At 32.2% G+C, this 16,632-nt stretch overlaps 1 protein-coding gene and 1 pseudogene across 2 annotated transcripts; one reads left to right on the forward strand and one right to left on the reverse strand.

Moving 5' to 3' along the window:
* Window positions 1-5,281: 5,281 nt before the first annotated feature.
* On the reverse strand, window positions 5,282-8,317 carry LOC128176811 (uncharacterized; annotated as a pseudogene).
* A 3,792-nt stretch (window positions 8,318-12,109) lies between these two features.
* On the forward strand, window positions 12,110-16,367 carry LOC128178387 (ectin-like). 2 transcript variants are annotated; one of them, XM_052845520.1, is made up of 6 exons: window positions 12,110-12,257; window positions 12,630-12,725; window positions 13,012-13,161; window positions 13,294-13,464; window positions 15,786-15,891; window positions 16,120-16,367. In XM_052845520.1, exons 2-6 carry the CDS (start codon window positions 12,701-12,703, stop codon window positions 16,160-16,162), a joined length of 495 nt encoding a protein of 164 aa, XP_052701480.1. In that variant the 5' UTR covers window positions 12,110-12,257; window positions 12,630-12,700; the 3' UTR covers window positions 16,163-16,367. The 2 variants fall into 2 exon arrangements, with proteins under 2 accessions (XP_052701480.1, XP_052701481.1); XM_052845521.1 differs by having other exon boundaries at window positions 15,813-15,891.
* The last annotated feature ends 265 nt before the right edge of the window (window positions 16,368-16,632 follow it).

Genomic DNA, 16,632 nt, shown 5'->3' on the forward strand with positions numbered 1-16,632 from the left:
CCGTTATCATCTGGGCTTATTAATTGCTGATGCAATGCAAAATCCCCGTAGACTTTCTATTTTTATGCCCCCTTCGAAGAAGGGAGGGCATATTGCTTTGCTGCTGTATGTCGGTCGGTCGGTCGGTCAACCAACAGTTTCCGTTCATTTTCTTCGCAGAGGATGAACATATTGAAATGAAATTTGGTATTCAGGTTTATCATGATAATATCTAGGCCAAGTTCGATATTGGGCATGATCGAGCAATTTTCGACAGAGTTATGGCCCTTGGACGTAGAAAAATTCCAGTTATTTGCAGTTTCCGCTCATTTTCTTCGCAGAGGATGCACATATTGGAATGAAATTTAGTATTCATGTTTATCATGATAATATCTAGGTCAAGTTCGATATTGGGTACGATCGAGCAATTTTCGACAGAGTTATGGCCCTTGGACGTAGAAAAATTCCAGTTATTTGCAGTTTCCGCTCATTTTCTTTGCAGAGGATGAACATATTGAAATGAAATTTGGTATTCAGGTTTATTGATATGATAATATCTAGGTCAAGTTCGATATTGGGTATGTTAGAGCAATTTTCGACAGAGTTATACTCCTTGGACTTAAAAAATTCCAGTTATTTGCTGTTTACATTTATTTTCTTTGTGAATGTTTCCAAGGGAGGGGGGCATAAGTGTTTTACAACCATCTCTTATTGGGTGTGCATTGAAACCTAAAGCGGAAGAGGGGGCGTTTCAAAACAGTGGATGAACGTAGTTTAAGCACAAAGGTATTCATTATTATCGGAATATCAAGCGAAAAGTGGTGAAAGCAAAAACTCGGGACAGAGTATAGCCAGGGGTTTTCTGTCCATTATACATAGTTTGTCCCAAGTTATTGCTTCCATCACTTTTTTATGATTTTTAATAAAAATACACATACCTGTGAAAGAAATACAGTTGAAATCGATGAAAGGGAAAATATCCAAGATATTTTCATTGAACAATTATCATTTCCACTCATAAAAGTTCACAGAAACGAAAACAAGTTTCTTACGAAGATTTATAATGGAAAATGTTTACATTTTTTCTCCATTCGGAAGTACTCGGGATACCCCGTGCAATTTTTCAACGTTATCATCCGGGCTTAATAATCGCTGATGCAATGCAAAATTCCCGTAGACTTTCAATTTTTGGATGTGTATTGAAACCCGAAGCGGTAGAGGGGGCGTTTCAAAACAGATAATCTGGACATTTTTCATATTAGTGGATAAACGTAGTATGAGCACAAAGGTATTTATGATAATCGAAATATCAAGCAAAAAGTGCTGGAAGCAAAAACTCGGGACAGAGTATAGTTTATTTCTTGTTTACGTGTACGTAAATCATTTTAAGAGTGCTGCGGACTGCTCTTAGACGTAAGAGCAACTTCCATCATAACCTATTGTCTGCTCCTCAACTATATACATCTACTGACTGTCAATTTTACATAATCAATCTTATTCTTATATAACAGAAGATGTCCAATTCCAAGATGGAAAAGTTAGCAGCAAAGTCAGTGAAGTCTATGGAGGTACAGGATACAATAATTCATGGTGACAGTATCACATCATTTCAGATTCTTTACGATGACTGGAATATTACTGTTAAATCTTATATCTTATACAAATGCAATCCTGTTTTTATATTGATATGCCTATTTATATAATTTTAATTGACAAATATTCCACTGCTGTCTACTTCGTATAATGTCACTAAAATTTGACTATGCCTTTAACTACAAATGGGTGCCAAGTTATTCTGCACCCCGTTTAATAACATCCGTATGTATATTATACTATAGGCTAAAACGATTTTGTCTAAGGCCAGTTATACACTACAGGATGAGTGAAGTTAGAAATTGAAGTCTAATATATCACGAGCCATAAACAACTTGCAACATACGTTTACAAATGGGAAGACATAATATTTAATTTTTTTCTGTGGTTATGAAATTAAAAAAAAGTATTTGTGAATGGGCATTAATTTTTATGTGCAATGCAGTTTTTAAAATATGAGCCATTACAACTTGCATATCCAAGGAAGTTGTGAATGGATAAATATGTGAGAGTGAATATTATATGCAAGTATTACATAGTACCATTTTAAGACAGAAATATATTTACATCTACCAAGTATTATTCCTTCTAATCTATTTCTTACGGAAATTATAACCTATAGTTAATTCATAGCTCTATAGAAACAGCCAGACTGAAATCTACACGCACCGTTTATCGATTGGTCTAAATCTACAGCGGCTGAAATTGATGTGAAAATGACAGGACTTAAATTGACAAGCCCTGTTTATCGATTGGTCAAAACCTATAGCAACCTAAGAAATATCACGGACTGCACGAACTAATCGTGATGATGTCGGACTCAAAGTGTCACAGGAGACGATTTGGCTGTTTCTCTTACATGTAGCTAACGACTTATGTACATTAAGTTAACATTAATTTAGTGAATTTTACTTACTTTTCGTAATCAATTTATTAATAAGTTAAAAGAAAGATGTTAATATTAACAATAAAATGTTGTCTTTGGTGATTCATGCAGTTTATGAAGTTATTAATCATTGCAGAAATTTTTTTACATGACCTGCAAACGCGGGTTATGTATTTTTCTGCACTGTCGCTACCTTCATATCCCGAATGAATCATCAAAGAAAGCTTTTTATTGTTTAAATGTATACATGTATACTGTACACACATACAAGTTGAGTTTGCGTATGCATGCTCAGACTAATTAAGTACCGGTTAATAAAAGTTTTTTAAATTTATTTCCGAAAGATAAAGTGTATATAGAGGAAATAGATTCCAATAAGCTAAGTACATTGTAATACATGTGATGAAAAGCCATTAAACAATATCATATTTTCCTAAATATGCTTAATCATTACAAAGATTTAAGACGGCCTTGTTATTAAGTATATGTAATTATGCTAAAAGTTATCACCTGAGACTGAGTGACTGGAATAGCTTAATAAATACAAATAGTACAATACTTTCAACATTTTAGGGGTAACTGTGAAAACGCTAAAGAAGAAAGTTGTCACGTTAACCCAGCGCAGATGGATGTGGGGGATATGCAGGCACCTTTTCCTGTCCCTGTTCCAAAGAAATAACCTGGTCCCTGCATGAAGCTTTGATGACTTTGATGCAGACTTGGTGAAGAGGACCATCCATGATATGCAGTTGAAAGGCTGGTATCTTTCACTCCGTCGACTGTCAGATGTTCCAGTAAAAAGGAAAGTGAGGATCACCAAGTCACCACTGCGGAAACTTGAGAAAGATCTTCCCCCATCGGTTCAGGTAAGCACATTGGGATGAATCATATTTTCTTCCCGCAAAACTGAAAAGTCACCTTCAATCCGTATAATAAAATGTATAAATCATTTAAGCAGATGCCACATTTAAAAAAATTCTTCCTTATTCAATCAATTTACATCATGCAAAAAAACCCCCAGATCATATCTTAAATCATCAATTATTCGCTTACTTGCGATAATTTTAAAAAGTAAATATTGTGAAATGAATTAAAAAGCCACTTTGAAATTCATTCTCGAAAAACCAGTCCAAAATAGCAAAAATGATAAGAAGATGATGGACACGCTTTGGTGGATCCATGTCAGTGGGAATTTACATTAAAATACATGCTTTCAATGAAATGATGTTGACGGATTACGTAAAGAGTGAATATATTTACTGGGAACTTATTTAGTGTGTTGATAGAAATTAAGATATGAGAAATGTTGAATAAATATAAGGAGCCAATTCGTTTCTTTAATGTGCAATTTAAGTTTTGATGGATAGAACTTTCCAGATTGAGAAAAGGGTGACCAAGAACGCGGATTGACTACATAACGTTAAGGCGGAAAGTGTAGGGCGGGCAGTTACTTTGGATCTGGCATCTTTGTTTTAAGATATGCATATAAATATCATAGCACCTGACGTTATATATTTTCCTCATAAATTCATAATTAATAAAACCCTATACTTAACAATACACATAGTACCCATCGCCGCCATCTGGATTTATTTCAAACTGTCAAATCAGATGAAATTTTTGCTTAAAACTCATCGATAAAATTTTTTTGCGATTCTCTTCGTCCTCTGATCCATGTTTCAACACCTTAGCTTACAACCGATTCAACCAAAACGGTGCATTTCAAATGTCTTTAATAAAATCATCCCCATTCTGCATCTGCTGCCTTAGATATGCAATAGATATCTAAAGGGCGGACGGAAGTAAGATATTCAAAAGGCGTCGATTTTGAATTCGATCAACGTACAAGTTAAAATTAAGAAAAGGGATACTATAAACTGTAACTAATAACTTTTATTACAATGATTATAAATGCAATTGTTTAATGAATTGATTGTAAGCTTAACTTATACGCTTGTATGTTGAATGATCAATCGGGAGACGGAGAATACGGACTTTGTCGAGAGAAATCTTTTTTATTAACGAATAGATATGATTTTTTATAAGTACATAGTAAATTGGTTATTTAAGTTTGAACGGGTTTTTTTTCATCTTACATTCAAATAATTATGCTCAAAACGCGTGATGACTTTTACATTTGTGCTAATAGCGCATGAATAGGCTAATGTATTCACAGGAAATTGAACGTCTCTGATTTTCAATGCAAAAATAAGAAGAATATACACTGAATGTAAATATTTCTGATTTCATTGACTAAGTTCACATCTGGTGCTAACAGGACATCCAAAGAAGTGAATCCCCTGAAGGTCTCTTTGTGTGAAGAAAACTGGGATAGGGACCAGTCCAAATGACAGAAATCATTGCTTAAAATGGAAATAATCCAAGGATTGCTCTGATTTAAACTTATTTGTGCCGGTCTACTCCTACAGTTGTTCCTACAACGTCTACACATTACAGCTCAAAGAGATGCTACGGGAAGAGCACAAGGAGATGTACTCTGTGTGCTCCAAAATGACCTAACGGAGATAAACCATGTGTGATCAAAGATGAGAACAGGGACATATACAATATGTGCTCCAGGATGTCCAAAATGTACCTATATGATCCTACATGTCTTAATTTTGCCCGCAGCCAACGGGAACAAAAAGCACGAAAATATAACGGGGGCGAATATTTCCCCTTTATACAGTATGACCTCAACCTACCATGAGAGTGAGGAAGGTGTGAGTGACAGGGACTTTAAAGATATTTTTAGCAATTCAAACAAGTAACATTTCTTTTTAGGGTGCAGATTGGTAAAGATGATAAAAAATCAAACTTTTATCAAAGCTTAAAATTGTACTTTGATCCTGCTGTACAGCAAAAGAGACGTTTAAAAAATCGTCTTATCCTCTTCATCCTCTGAAAAAAAAATGTTACATGATAAATATGAATTTCAAAATCATTCTCCTCAGCTGTGCTCTGTGTATTACTAGTATCATAATTCTAAATTGATCTTAAACTGTTATAGATAGAAAATTGAATTAAAGAATTGACAATATAGCGAAGTAATGATGTACCCTAATCATTGATGTACCCTAACACGTTTTGGTTTTGCCTCTTCTTCCGTATTAGCATTGTAATTTAACGAAATATTCTCTATGTTTTGGTCTGCTGGTCTGATTTCTTCATTTTCTCCTATTTCCCGCCTACATGTAGTTGCTTCTGAAAAAGAAGAAATGCAAGCTACATGTAGTACCCCGCATCTGATGATTATTTTTTTTTGTATCAAGATTACGAAATATGCCTGTTGCATATATACCAAAATAAAATTAAATACCTCTATATAATATGGATCTGGAGGCGACGTGCAGCAGCAACAACAGCACAGGTCAATCACGTTCACCTTAAATATGGTCCAGCCATTCTAAATACAAAACAAAGTGTGTACTACACATAATTAACAGCAATAGACTGGTATTATTGACTACTTCTTTGATTTAGTTTATAAATATGAGATGTATTTTTCATGATTTTTTCATAATTGTTTTTCTTTGTACAAAGGGGACATAAACATGTATCACTTTGCATCAGTTGATTAGCTGGCTGGTCAGTTGGTACAAAGACCAAGTCTAGTCCAATAAATATCTTGAGAACGTTTGGTTGGACGGACATAAATGTATATATCTATCTGTATATGTCGACATATTATCTTGAAACTGTACACTTGTCTGCTATGTATCTTATAAAAAAAAGTTTACACTTTTCTTAAAAATCGCCACATGTTTAGGGGATATATATTTGTATTCATTTTTTAATTATTTGAAATAATAATGTATATCGGTTCTTCCTGTGGCGGATGATCGGAATACGTTCTATGTACAACATATCTGACATCGTCTGAATCAAGATGCCATTCTCTGGTTTCCTGTTAAAAGAATAAAAATTAAAGAATTGACAATATTGACAAAATATTTTAGTATTGATGTACCCCAACACGTTTTGGCTTACTAGTAGTCTCTTCTTCCGTATTAGCATTGTGATTTAACGAAATATTCTCCATGTTTTGGTCTTCTGGTCTGATTTCTTCATTTTCTCTTATTTCTTGCCTAGTTGCTCGTTGGTAATTCTCTTTCTTCTGAAAAAAGAAGAAATGCAAGCTACATGTAGTACCCCGCATCTGATGATTATTTTTTTTTGTATCAAGATTACGAAATATGCCTGTTGCATATATACCAAAATAAAATTAAATACCTCTATGTAATATGGATCTGGAGGCGACGTGCAGCAGCAACAACAACACAGGTCCATCACGTTCACCTTAAATATGGTCCATCAACCATAAATACAAAACACAACAACGAAGTGTGTACTACACATAATTAACAGCAATAGACTGGTATTATTGACCACTTCTTTGATTTAATCTATAAATATGAGATGTATTTTTCATGATTTTTTCATAATTGTTTTTCTTTGTAAAAAGGGGACATAAACATGTATCACTTTGCATCAGTTTATTAGCTGGCTGGTCAGTTGGTACAAGGACCAAGTCTAGTCCAATAAATATCGGTTCAAGATTCTTGTGGCGGTTGATCGGAATACGTTCGATGTAAACCATATCTGACATCGTCTGAATCCAGATGCCACTCTCTGGTTGCCTGTTAAAAGAATATTTAGTAAAATTTCAAAGTGACTTAGGAGCTCATGAATAGAACAGTTAAATGTTGTCAGTTACCTAGATTTAGATACATGTAATGTTGAATTATTTTAATGTTAAGAATGCTCGATGGTCATGGCCATTTGTAGACAGTATCAATCTCCTTTAAAGATCTCTGTATAAAAAATTATAAAAATATCCAAATGGAAAAAGGAAAAAAATTGATTTTAAACAGTTAACATACTGCTATCTGTCCAACAGTTTGCTGATGTCTGAATGACGATATGTGTTGGTCGCCTTGTTTAGGAGTGAACTTTTGTTACAAAAAAAAAATACATTCAACTAAATTATGAACGGAATTGAATTAATTAAAAAAATTAGTTTCTTAAGGCAGTTAAAATAAATGACTGTTGTGATTGATACTTCGATGTCTTCTTGAAGGCCGCCCTCTATATTCTTCAAGAGCTCTCCTCCAGGGGAATTAGTTTCTGGCTTCTCTTTTTAAATCTTCATTTTTAGAGTCAAAGCAGAATCTTGTGGTCATCACTGGATCAAAGTCGATGTGAGGTTTTGGGGGAACTTCATCTTGATCTTTTTTCTTTGAGTCCTACTCATAGTTTGACAAGTATATACATGTATGTAAGGAAAGTGGAGATAAGTGAAAAAGCCTTTTTTAGATTTTTTTTTTACTTAAACGTAAAGAAATATCTTGTAGTACAGGTGTCATATAATATTTTTAATTTCGTGAAAAGTATATATATTGTGTCTCGGGTTAAATATTTTATGGTCGTGACATATAAAACAATCATTCTCAGATTTTATTTGTTATTGGAGAAAGAGTTGAAAATTGTATGGCAATGTAATTAATGAACATATCGTATGAACCTGGTCAATATTTTTATCTTCAATGTATAAAAAAAATTTTAATTGCTATATTAGATACATGTAGTAGCATTGTTTCAATTCAATTTTTACTTTATTTTGTTAAATCCTTATACAAAAACAAAGGTGATTCCACATCACCAGAGAATTACCGCCCAATACATTGTTACGTTGCCTTGGGGATTGGAAACGTCTGCCCTTAGATTCTTTGTTTCATGTTTGTATATATGTATATATTGGTGTTATCTACACTTTTTTACCTTTTTTTGTGTACACATCCTCATCTGATCGTTATTTTATTTGTTGGGAACAATTATGTTTTGTACCTTGTGTACCATTTTTGTGTGTGGTTTGAGAAAATAAATAAACTTGAAGCTTGATTTTGATGTTGTAAAAAAAACACACCAATCAAAACGTATTTAAAAAAAAAATCTGCGATGTTTCAAGTACATTTATGAAGTATTTTCACCAAAACAAAGGTAGTTTTTCTCACTTATAACTTGTAGACAGTGTTCATTAGTTGAATTTTTTAAGTATCATATTGATTACTTGATCCTATCAGAATTGTTTTATAGTTTGTTCAGCTCTTCTTCTTAATTCTTTATCTAAAAACAAAACTGTTTATATGCCTCTGCAATTCGTAACAACTTCATATATTTAAAAAAGTATAATACACGTATTACATAATATATATTTTTACATTTCATCAACGCTGAATAATAAATGATAGAATTGGATATATCAGATATTTTCGTCAACAATTAAAGTTGTATGGGACAACTTTATACAGTGACGTACATCCCATCAAAATAAACAATAAAATCTAGTAAAATTTTATATAATTGTTTACCTCTAACAGTGTCACCTAACATCGTTGCGTAATGAGTATGGGCTTTAGCTATGGAACATCTGTAAATTATTACTTCGTATCCCGCTTGGCCTTTTGTAATTTTTTCCCTTTTCAAAAATTTTTTGAACCCATTTTTGGGTCAAATATTGTTGAATTTTAAAATTCTAAAACGGTGAAAGTATTTTGATTATAATGATCTTTTATCCACATCAATATCAACAGGTGTCTTGTACCACCTTAAGCTGTCGATCACTTGTATAACCACTGTGTCAATCAACGTACGAGCAAGCACAGAAATCCATGTCAAAAAAAAAGTTAGAGCGTTCGATTAATTGATGGTTTGGTGGCTTCAGTACAAATATAAAGCTCGTATTTTTCAAAAGGAGAGGAAAACCATAAATATTACAAAAATCTACTGCACTTGTTTTACGGTTTTGCCAGCTAGGACCAACAGTTTAAACTATTACAAGCTTATCTTTTTAAAAGATTGGTGTGCTAGCGCTGTTGCCTTCATAAAACACAGAAGCAGATTTCTAAAACGTTGGTTAATTATTTTTAATCGATTAATTAATTTGTGTGTACTGGAATTGTGCTGGAGTGGGGTCTCATTTAATATATTTAGAATTAATTGTGAATCTAGAGTGGGCTTCACATCGGCAACAGCATAGCTTATTGACTGTGCCTTAATCATTATGTATGTACTGTAATTTCAATTTCGAGGTGAACATTTTCAAGAACCATTGGTACTGTTTTTTCGCAATCGTAATTTTCTCGGGCCTTTCCGACAAGCTCGGAAAACATATCCGAGGTTGTTTTCCGAGCTTGAAGGAATTTAAGATAAAGATAGTTATTTATAATATGCATTATTAGACCTAAGCTACCGTCACTTTTTGACATTTACAATAAAACGCAAAACTTCATGTGAAGATGATAAAACGAAATTCAAATGGTACAGTTTATCTACAGAAGTTCAGTATTCCCAGAATCCCCTACTATGGATTCGAGCATGCGAATTCTAGTGATAAAGACTAACGTAGTTTCTAGCGCTCGAGAGCTCTAGCAATATACTTTTTAGAGACTGTAAGACTTTGTCTGTTTTTCCTGTGTTTGCAAAAATAACTACTGTAATTAAATTATATCAAACAATCTGGGGGTATACATGTTCAAGAAACTTTCGGGCAAATATTAGCTCATGAGCTGGTCGGTTTAGAAAAACTTTGTTGTTGGGTTTTTTGGTTGTTTTTTTTTTGGGGGGGGGGATGTTGTTGTTGTTGTTTTTTTGCTTTTTTTCTCAATGGTAAGTAAAGGTTTAATAAAAATTGTATGTAAAATGTATTTTTTTATTTAGGAAATCAAAAACTTTGTTGTTGGGTTTTTTGGTTGTTTTGTTTTGTTTTTGTTTTTTTTTGGGGGGGGGGGGTTGTTGTTGTTGTTTTTTTTGTTTTTTTTCTCAATGCTAAGTAAAGGTTTAATAAAAATTGTATGTAAAATGTATTTTTTTATTTAAGAAATCAAAAACATTAAATTTTGGGTATTTTTGTATATTTCCCGTTGAAAATCAAAAAGGCTTTTACATTTAATGACTATCTCCACGAACCAGGAAAATTAAGAGGCTACTCAAGAATATTGACCCCCACAAATAAAAATGATTCCACAATATTGCAAGGATATGAATACCAATCTCATTGGTTGTATTATCGCCAAATAAAAAGAAAGAGATTTCATTCATAGTTGACCAGTTCCTTGTGAATATAGCAGCTGTTATGGCACGAACATGTAGCATTCCTGAGATATTAAGTAAAAACACCTCCCACGAAAAAATAAATACATGAATTACATGTAGTAAGTCTGAAGAAAGGATCCGTAAATTGAAAAAATATATATACTGTATGTATATTTATATGTATCACGCGTGTGCCATAACTATAAATCCTCTTTACTGTCATATTGCTGGTTATTTTCTGTTATGCTATTATGAATTTTGGCAATTCACTATTTTGCAATATAATATATTCAATGTATATGCCTGAGAGAGCTCAAAATTGAACCCAATTTAACTTATATACCTTATCTCATTGATATCATACCATTGGGGGGGGGGGGGGGGGTTTATTACCCACTTGGATGAACTCACTGAACGAAAACTTCGTAGCGTGTTATCTAAGTTCAAATGCAGAAAGTCTAATTTACAATGTACAGGTAGCATTTTATCCACAAATCGGTGTGCAAAATTAAGGTTACGCAAATTCAATTCTTAGTTTGACAATCTTACACAGACACAGCTGACCAAAGTAATCAATAGATATTTAGTATTTTCTCATTTTGATATTTTTTTTAACATATAAATGGTTCGAGAAGATGTTAAGTTTATGTGTGTATACATTTTTAATTTGTTATATAATGATAATGATAAAATGTTTATTTTTTTATCAGTTTTAATATTATTGTATAAAGTCCTAATATCTAACAGTATGACGAACTTGTTGTCCGACGATTGTCATGCTGCCCATCTGATATTTTTTTAACATTTGTTTCCTCTCCTCCATAATCATGGAGCCAATTTTAATTGAACTTGGCACAATGAATTTTTAGGCAAAGGGTTTTATTTGTTAAGATAAAGCTACACGTACGAGTTGATAAGAAAATAGTGAAAATAAACTGTCAAATTGAAATTAGTAAATAAAATTCCTCCCCGCAATGAATTAGTCAGTAATATGCATATTGAGATAGCCATCCATTTTGAACAATTTACACTTCATGAATAATAATGGAAATACACACAAGATAGAAAACTCTCTCTGTTAAAAAGCATGATGATAAGTGAAATGAATTCGAAAGCGAGCAATAACAAGTTTTCAGTTTGATTGACCACCCCATAGGCTGGATTCAAAGAGAGATGCCAAGCCGGCGATCAAGCACTTGTCTCCATATATCAGCATGCAAGTTGACAAGTTCTTCTAAAAACTGCGGAAGCAAGCATTCTACATGGGATGTTAACAAGATATATATCAATAATAAAATTTACAGTGTTTTTTATTTTGTCTCGCGAAATATCGGAAAATATTCTTTCGTATAGAAAGTGAATTCCAGAATAGCAAATCTATATAGTACAAGTTATTTGATAAACAAAATGGGAATTTAAAACCTCTAAAAGGAAGTTCATCCTACAGGAAAGATATATATATATATATATATATATATATATATATATATATATATATATATATATATATATATATATATATATATATATATATATATATATATATATATATATATACTGACTGATTACGTTATAGTCAGTTCGACCACTCGCTTTGTAAATAATTGTGTTTATGAATATTTGACTTTGAATATCAAATTTTCCCTCGTGGATTAGTCAATTTTGCGACATCTATTGATTTTTACGACATTGGCGATATTAACCGGTAAGTAGAATCATTACAAGAATTTGAAATATATGTTGTTCATCGGAACACCAACTTTTTGCTTTATGATATATTGAATATTTCTATTAAATATTTCTCATTGTTGAACTACGATTTCACGATTTATAATACATGTTTTTGTCATTTGCATCCCAACCAATTTAAATCAGCTTTTTTTTTTTCATTTTCATTGATTCAATAAAAAGATCATTTTGTGAATTGAGCCATCTGAATTTGAATGTGTTGTATACTCTACATGAGGCATATCGTTAAACGAATCATATAATAGATCTATTATATGTTTAAATAAATATTGCATAAGTCACAGTTAAAACAAACTTTAATACATATGTATTTTTTTATACGATATAGATTCACCAGTACAAGCGTTCCTGTGCGCCTCGGATGAGCATCTTGTTCAATCATGGAGTGGCTACCCTGTAATGGGAAATTATGTAAAATGTTCAGGTTTGAAAGCTTTATTTACTTTATAGACTCCAAAGGTCGAACCTCGAATCATAATTTATAATTGTATATCCCCCCCCCGCGCATCTTCATTGCTACGTGCCTTAAGTGCATTTCTTAATTAGAATGTATTAAGATCCAGTAAGTATTTTCACCTCGAAGTCTATATTGTTACTACATGTAATGTCCATATTTATTAATTGTGTAAATGACAAATTACTAACAAAATTGTACAAAAAGAGGTTAAATGCTACTGCATACTTCATTTAAGAATATATCTTTCATGCAGGTTCGAGCAGTGTTAATGTAGGAGAATGGGGTCGCTGCAGTGTGACTTGTGGGCATGGATCACAGTCCAGAACAATAATTAAAGTAAATCCATGTGGAAGGCAAAGTCGAAGGAATGAGACAAGATCATGTAACACACACACATGCCCAGGTATATAAACTTGTCTTAAACAAAAAAACGAGTCAAATACATGTACACTAATTGGAGGTGTTGTTTGTTATGTCTCTATGATATACTGTATAGCAGATTTTTTAATTCAACGAATTAATTTTTCCGCGAAAGTAAATGGCGGCTGGGGCACCTGGGGTCAGTTCACGCCCTGTGGTAAATCCTGTGGAGGTGGGATACAGGTCAGATTCAGGTCATGTGATCACCCATCCCCCTCCAATGGTGGACTATCGTGTATCGGCGATTCCCTGCAGACAGCCTCATGTAATAGTCAACAATGTCCAGGTAATTTCTGAACTGAAAGAAAAAGTTCATAAGAGCATGCAAAAACATGATTTAAAATTGACATATTAAGATTTTGTTTATTTTTAATGATATCGAGCGTGTTTTCAAGAATTTTTATGGAAGAATTAAGTGATTATTCATCTCAGTAGACTGTTAACTTTATTTTTAGACGGGGTCACGTGACCCCGTCTATTGGTTTACTGTCAGCCGAAGTCTCAAACCGGAAACCACGCGTAGAACACATGAATTGAGTCTACGCGTAAGAAAATAGTGCAGAAAGTTTTCATGCATTTCAGTAAATATGCATCATAAAAACACGCATTACATTTTTTTAAGTCCTCTGTGTATAAACAAAATTCTATTTAGAAAATAAACAAATAGTTTTATTGATCAAAATATTCTTGCTCGGGTTCAAATGTGGAATAAGTTACGTAACTGAATGCACAGCGACGTTGACGATTCAGTTGGTGTACGAGCTCGTTAATCAATAGAAGAGGTTGATGGTGGAATCGAAATTAAAGTTCCCAAACGCAATGTGCCATTTTAGAAAAGTTGTAAATTTTATTTTGACAATCTTTCACCTGAATACTACCAAACTTCATGCGCAAACAAAGTTAAAATCGGGACGTGTTATACAGATGTTTTACAAATTAAATAGGTGTTTCATTGGCTTCCAGTCTACTTGCGGCATGACTGCTGTTCGTCTCTTAAGGAATTTTGTACAGAGAAAATAAAAACAAATCTGAATTTGCCTTCTCGTTCGTTGGCTCTTTATTTGATTAAACTGAATTTAAATTTTAAACAATGCATTGTAAGCAAAATCTATAATAGATTATACATTTTGGAAGACTTATACATCATATAATATATACAATCTTAAATCTTAAATTACCATTACTTTATTTTCATGAAGTAATGCATTACATTACCATTACATGAGTAAAGTAATGCATTACCATTACTTTGTGAAAAGTCAATAAGTTTTAAAAAAGTAATTTTAAAACTAAATAAAGAGTTTCTGTAAATGTTTCATAAATAAAACATGCTTAAAATATATTTACAGGTTCATGTTCATGTTCACTATCAGATTCAAATTTAATGACTTATACATGATTGCTGTTGCACTTGTAGTTCTTAAAGTGAGATTGGTCCCGGAGTTGACAATCTCTGTTATTTATGTTTCTGATTTTCGGAGTATTATTTTTAATGAAAGGAACGGTTGTATCTTAATTCGTGTAGATGATGCTAGAGTTTACACAAAAAAGTAGTAAGTGGCGAACGGATTTATTTTTACCTAATAATTTTGCATGAATCGCAAATGAAGAAAATCGTGTCAGATAAGTCGGTCTTTAAAATCAAAATGGCGACCGTGACAAATCTTTTTATTGTCAAAGTTCTTGGAATCTTATTGTAAAAAAATATTTCTAACGTCAAGTGCCTGTGTTTGTTATCGGTATACAAATGTTCACTTTGTTTGTTAATTCAGCAGTTTTGGTGTTTTCGGGGTTTTCATAAAACTTTTATCACGGATACCGTCCGACTTGTGAATTTTCCCTTGGATAAAAAAATTTAATAAATCTAATATAAATGATTAAAATTATCTACTTTGATATAGTTGTTTGATTTTCCCGGTTAGTAGTAATTTTTAAAAAATTTCCTTGGGGTCTTATTTACATAAAATACCGTTGTGTCAATTTTCTACAATTATGAAGGCCGGGGTTGAGTAAAATTTAGACATAGTACCAGACAATTGCAAAAAAAAAAAGCCGAATTAACATAGATTGTAACAACTAATTCAAACTCATAAAATTTGGAAGCATATTCGAGGAAATCCAGGACAATTACAAATTCAAATTTTCAAGACCCCGTCTTTCAGTACTCTCAGTACTTTGATTTTCCTTCTGTACACTTAGTTTCATAGAAGAATAATTTTTTTTAAAATAAGTTGCCATTAAAATAATTCTTTAAAAAATTGTAATAAAGATGATTTCGTACAATATTTCCATACATAATGATATTTTATTTACATTTTGAATTTACGAGACGGCAGTGAACTACATGTATACAAAACGAGTTTTATAATATTTATACTTTTAACTCTTATCCATAAAAAAAATGCCTCTCTCATTCTCTTTAGGAAAGGAACGCTAGTCACGCTAAGGAATCAACATGAAATTAAAGTAATCAGAGAACTCAAAAAGCAAAATTTGAAAAAATAATCAAAAATATACATGTATAAAAGACGATATCATTTCATTGTTTTGTTGTTGTATGATTGAAGATATGATCGGTTTAGCATTTAAGATGATTTTGTTTTATAGTATTGGTAACAATCACAAACCCGACAGTCTCTGTGACGTCAACCAGTTCTCCGTCAAGAAAGCATGCTGGTACCAGATTAACTCCCAAAACACAGAATTACAAACGGTAATCAAGTCTTCAACACCATCAAAATAACAACCTTAGCAAATATCTTATTAAAGTCTGTTGAACTCCTAATTTATATGTAAAATTTATATGCAAAATGTAAAATTTCATACTCAGTGTAATCAAATTTGAAAATCACTAATAAATTAAGAATTTTAAGAGTTAAAAGAGTTAGGGATGAAAAAGTGTCATTATTTCATGAATTGCAATTTTCACATTATTTTGTAGACTGAATTGGCTTCTTCGGCTTTCAAACTTCGAAGATTATTGAGAGATTTCCAGAACATTGCTTGAAATGCAAGATACATAGTGTGGACATATCTTATTTTGTTATATACTCACTGAGAGAGATTTCTTTATATGTACTAATATCAAATTATTTATGTAACAGAATAATTTTAACGTTGTACTTATATCACAAAACACTGTTCAGTGAATGAGTGATCTGTGATTTATATTATAGTACTAATATCTAATATGATATAAGTTTTCTAACTATTTAATGTATTAATGTTTGGTATAGTCATAGTACATGTTATAATAGATTTGAATATGATTAAAACATTAGTTCAAGTAACAAAATAAGCGACCATAATAATAGGCATGGACTTAAATGAACTCAACTTCAATGCATAGCTTACTTGTACTGTTTATTTCTGACTGAATAAATTGACTAATAGTTTTCATTTGTAAAACTATAACTAATATAAATGTATACTGGTATGAGGAATAAAAATTATT

Source organism: Crassostrea angulata, chromosome 3 (assembly GCF_025612915.1).
Source record: "Crassostrea angulata isolate pt1a10 chromosome 3, ASM2561291v2, whole genome shotgun sequence".
NCBI lineage: Eukaryota > Metazoa > Mollusca > Bivalvia > Ostreida > Ostreidae > Magallana > Magallana angulata.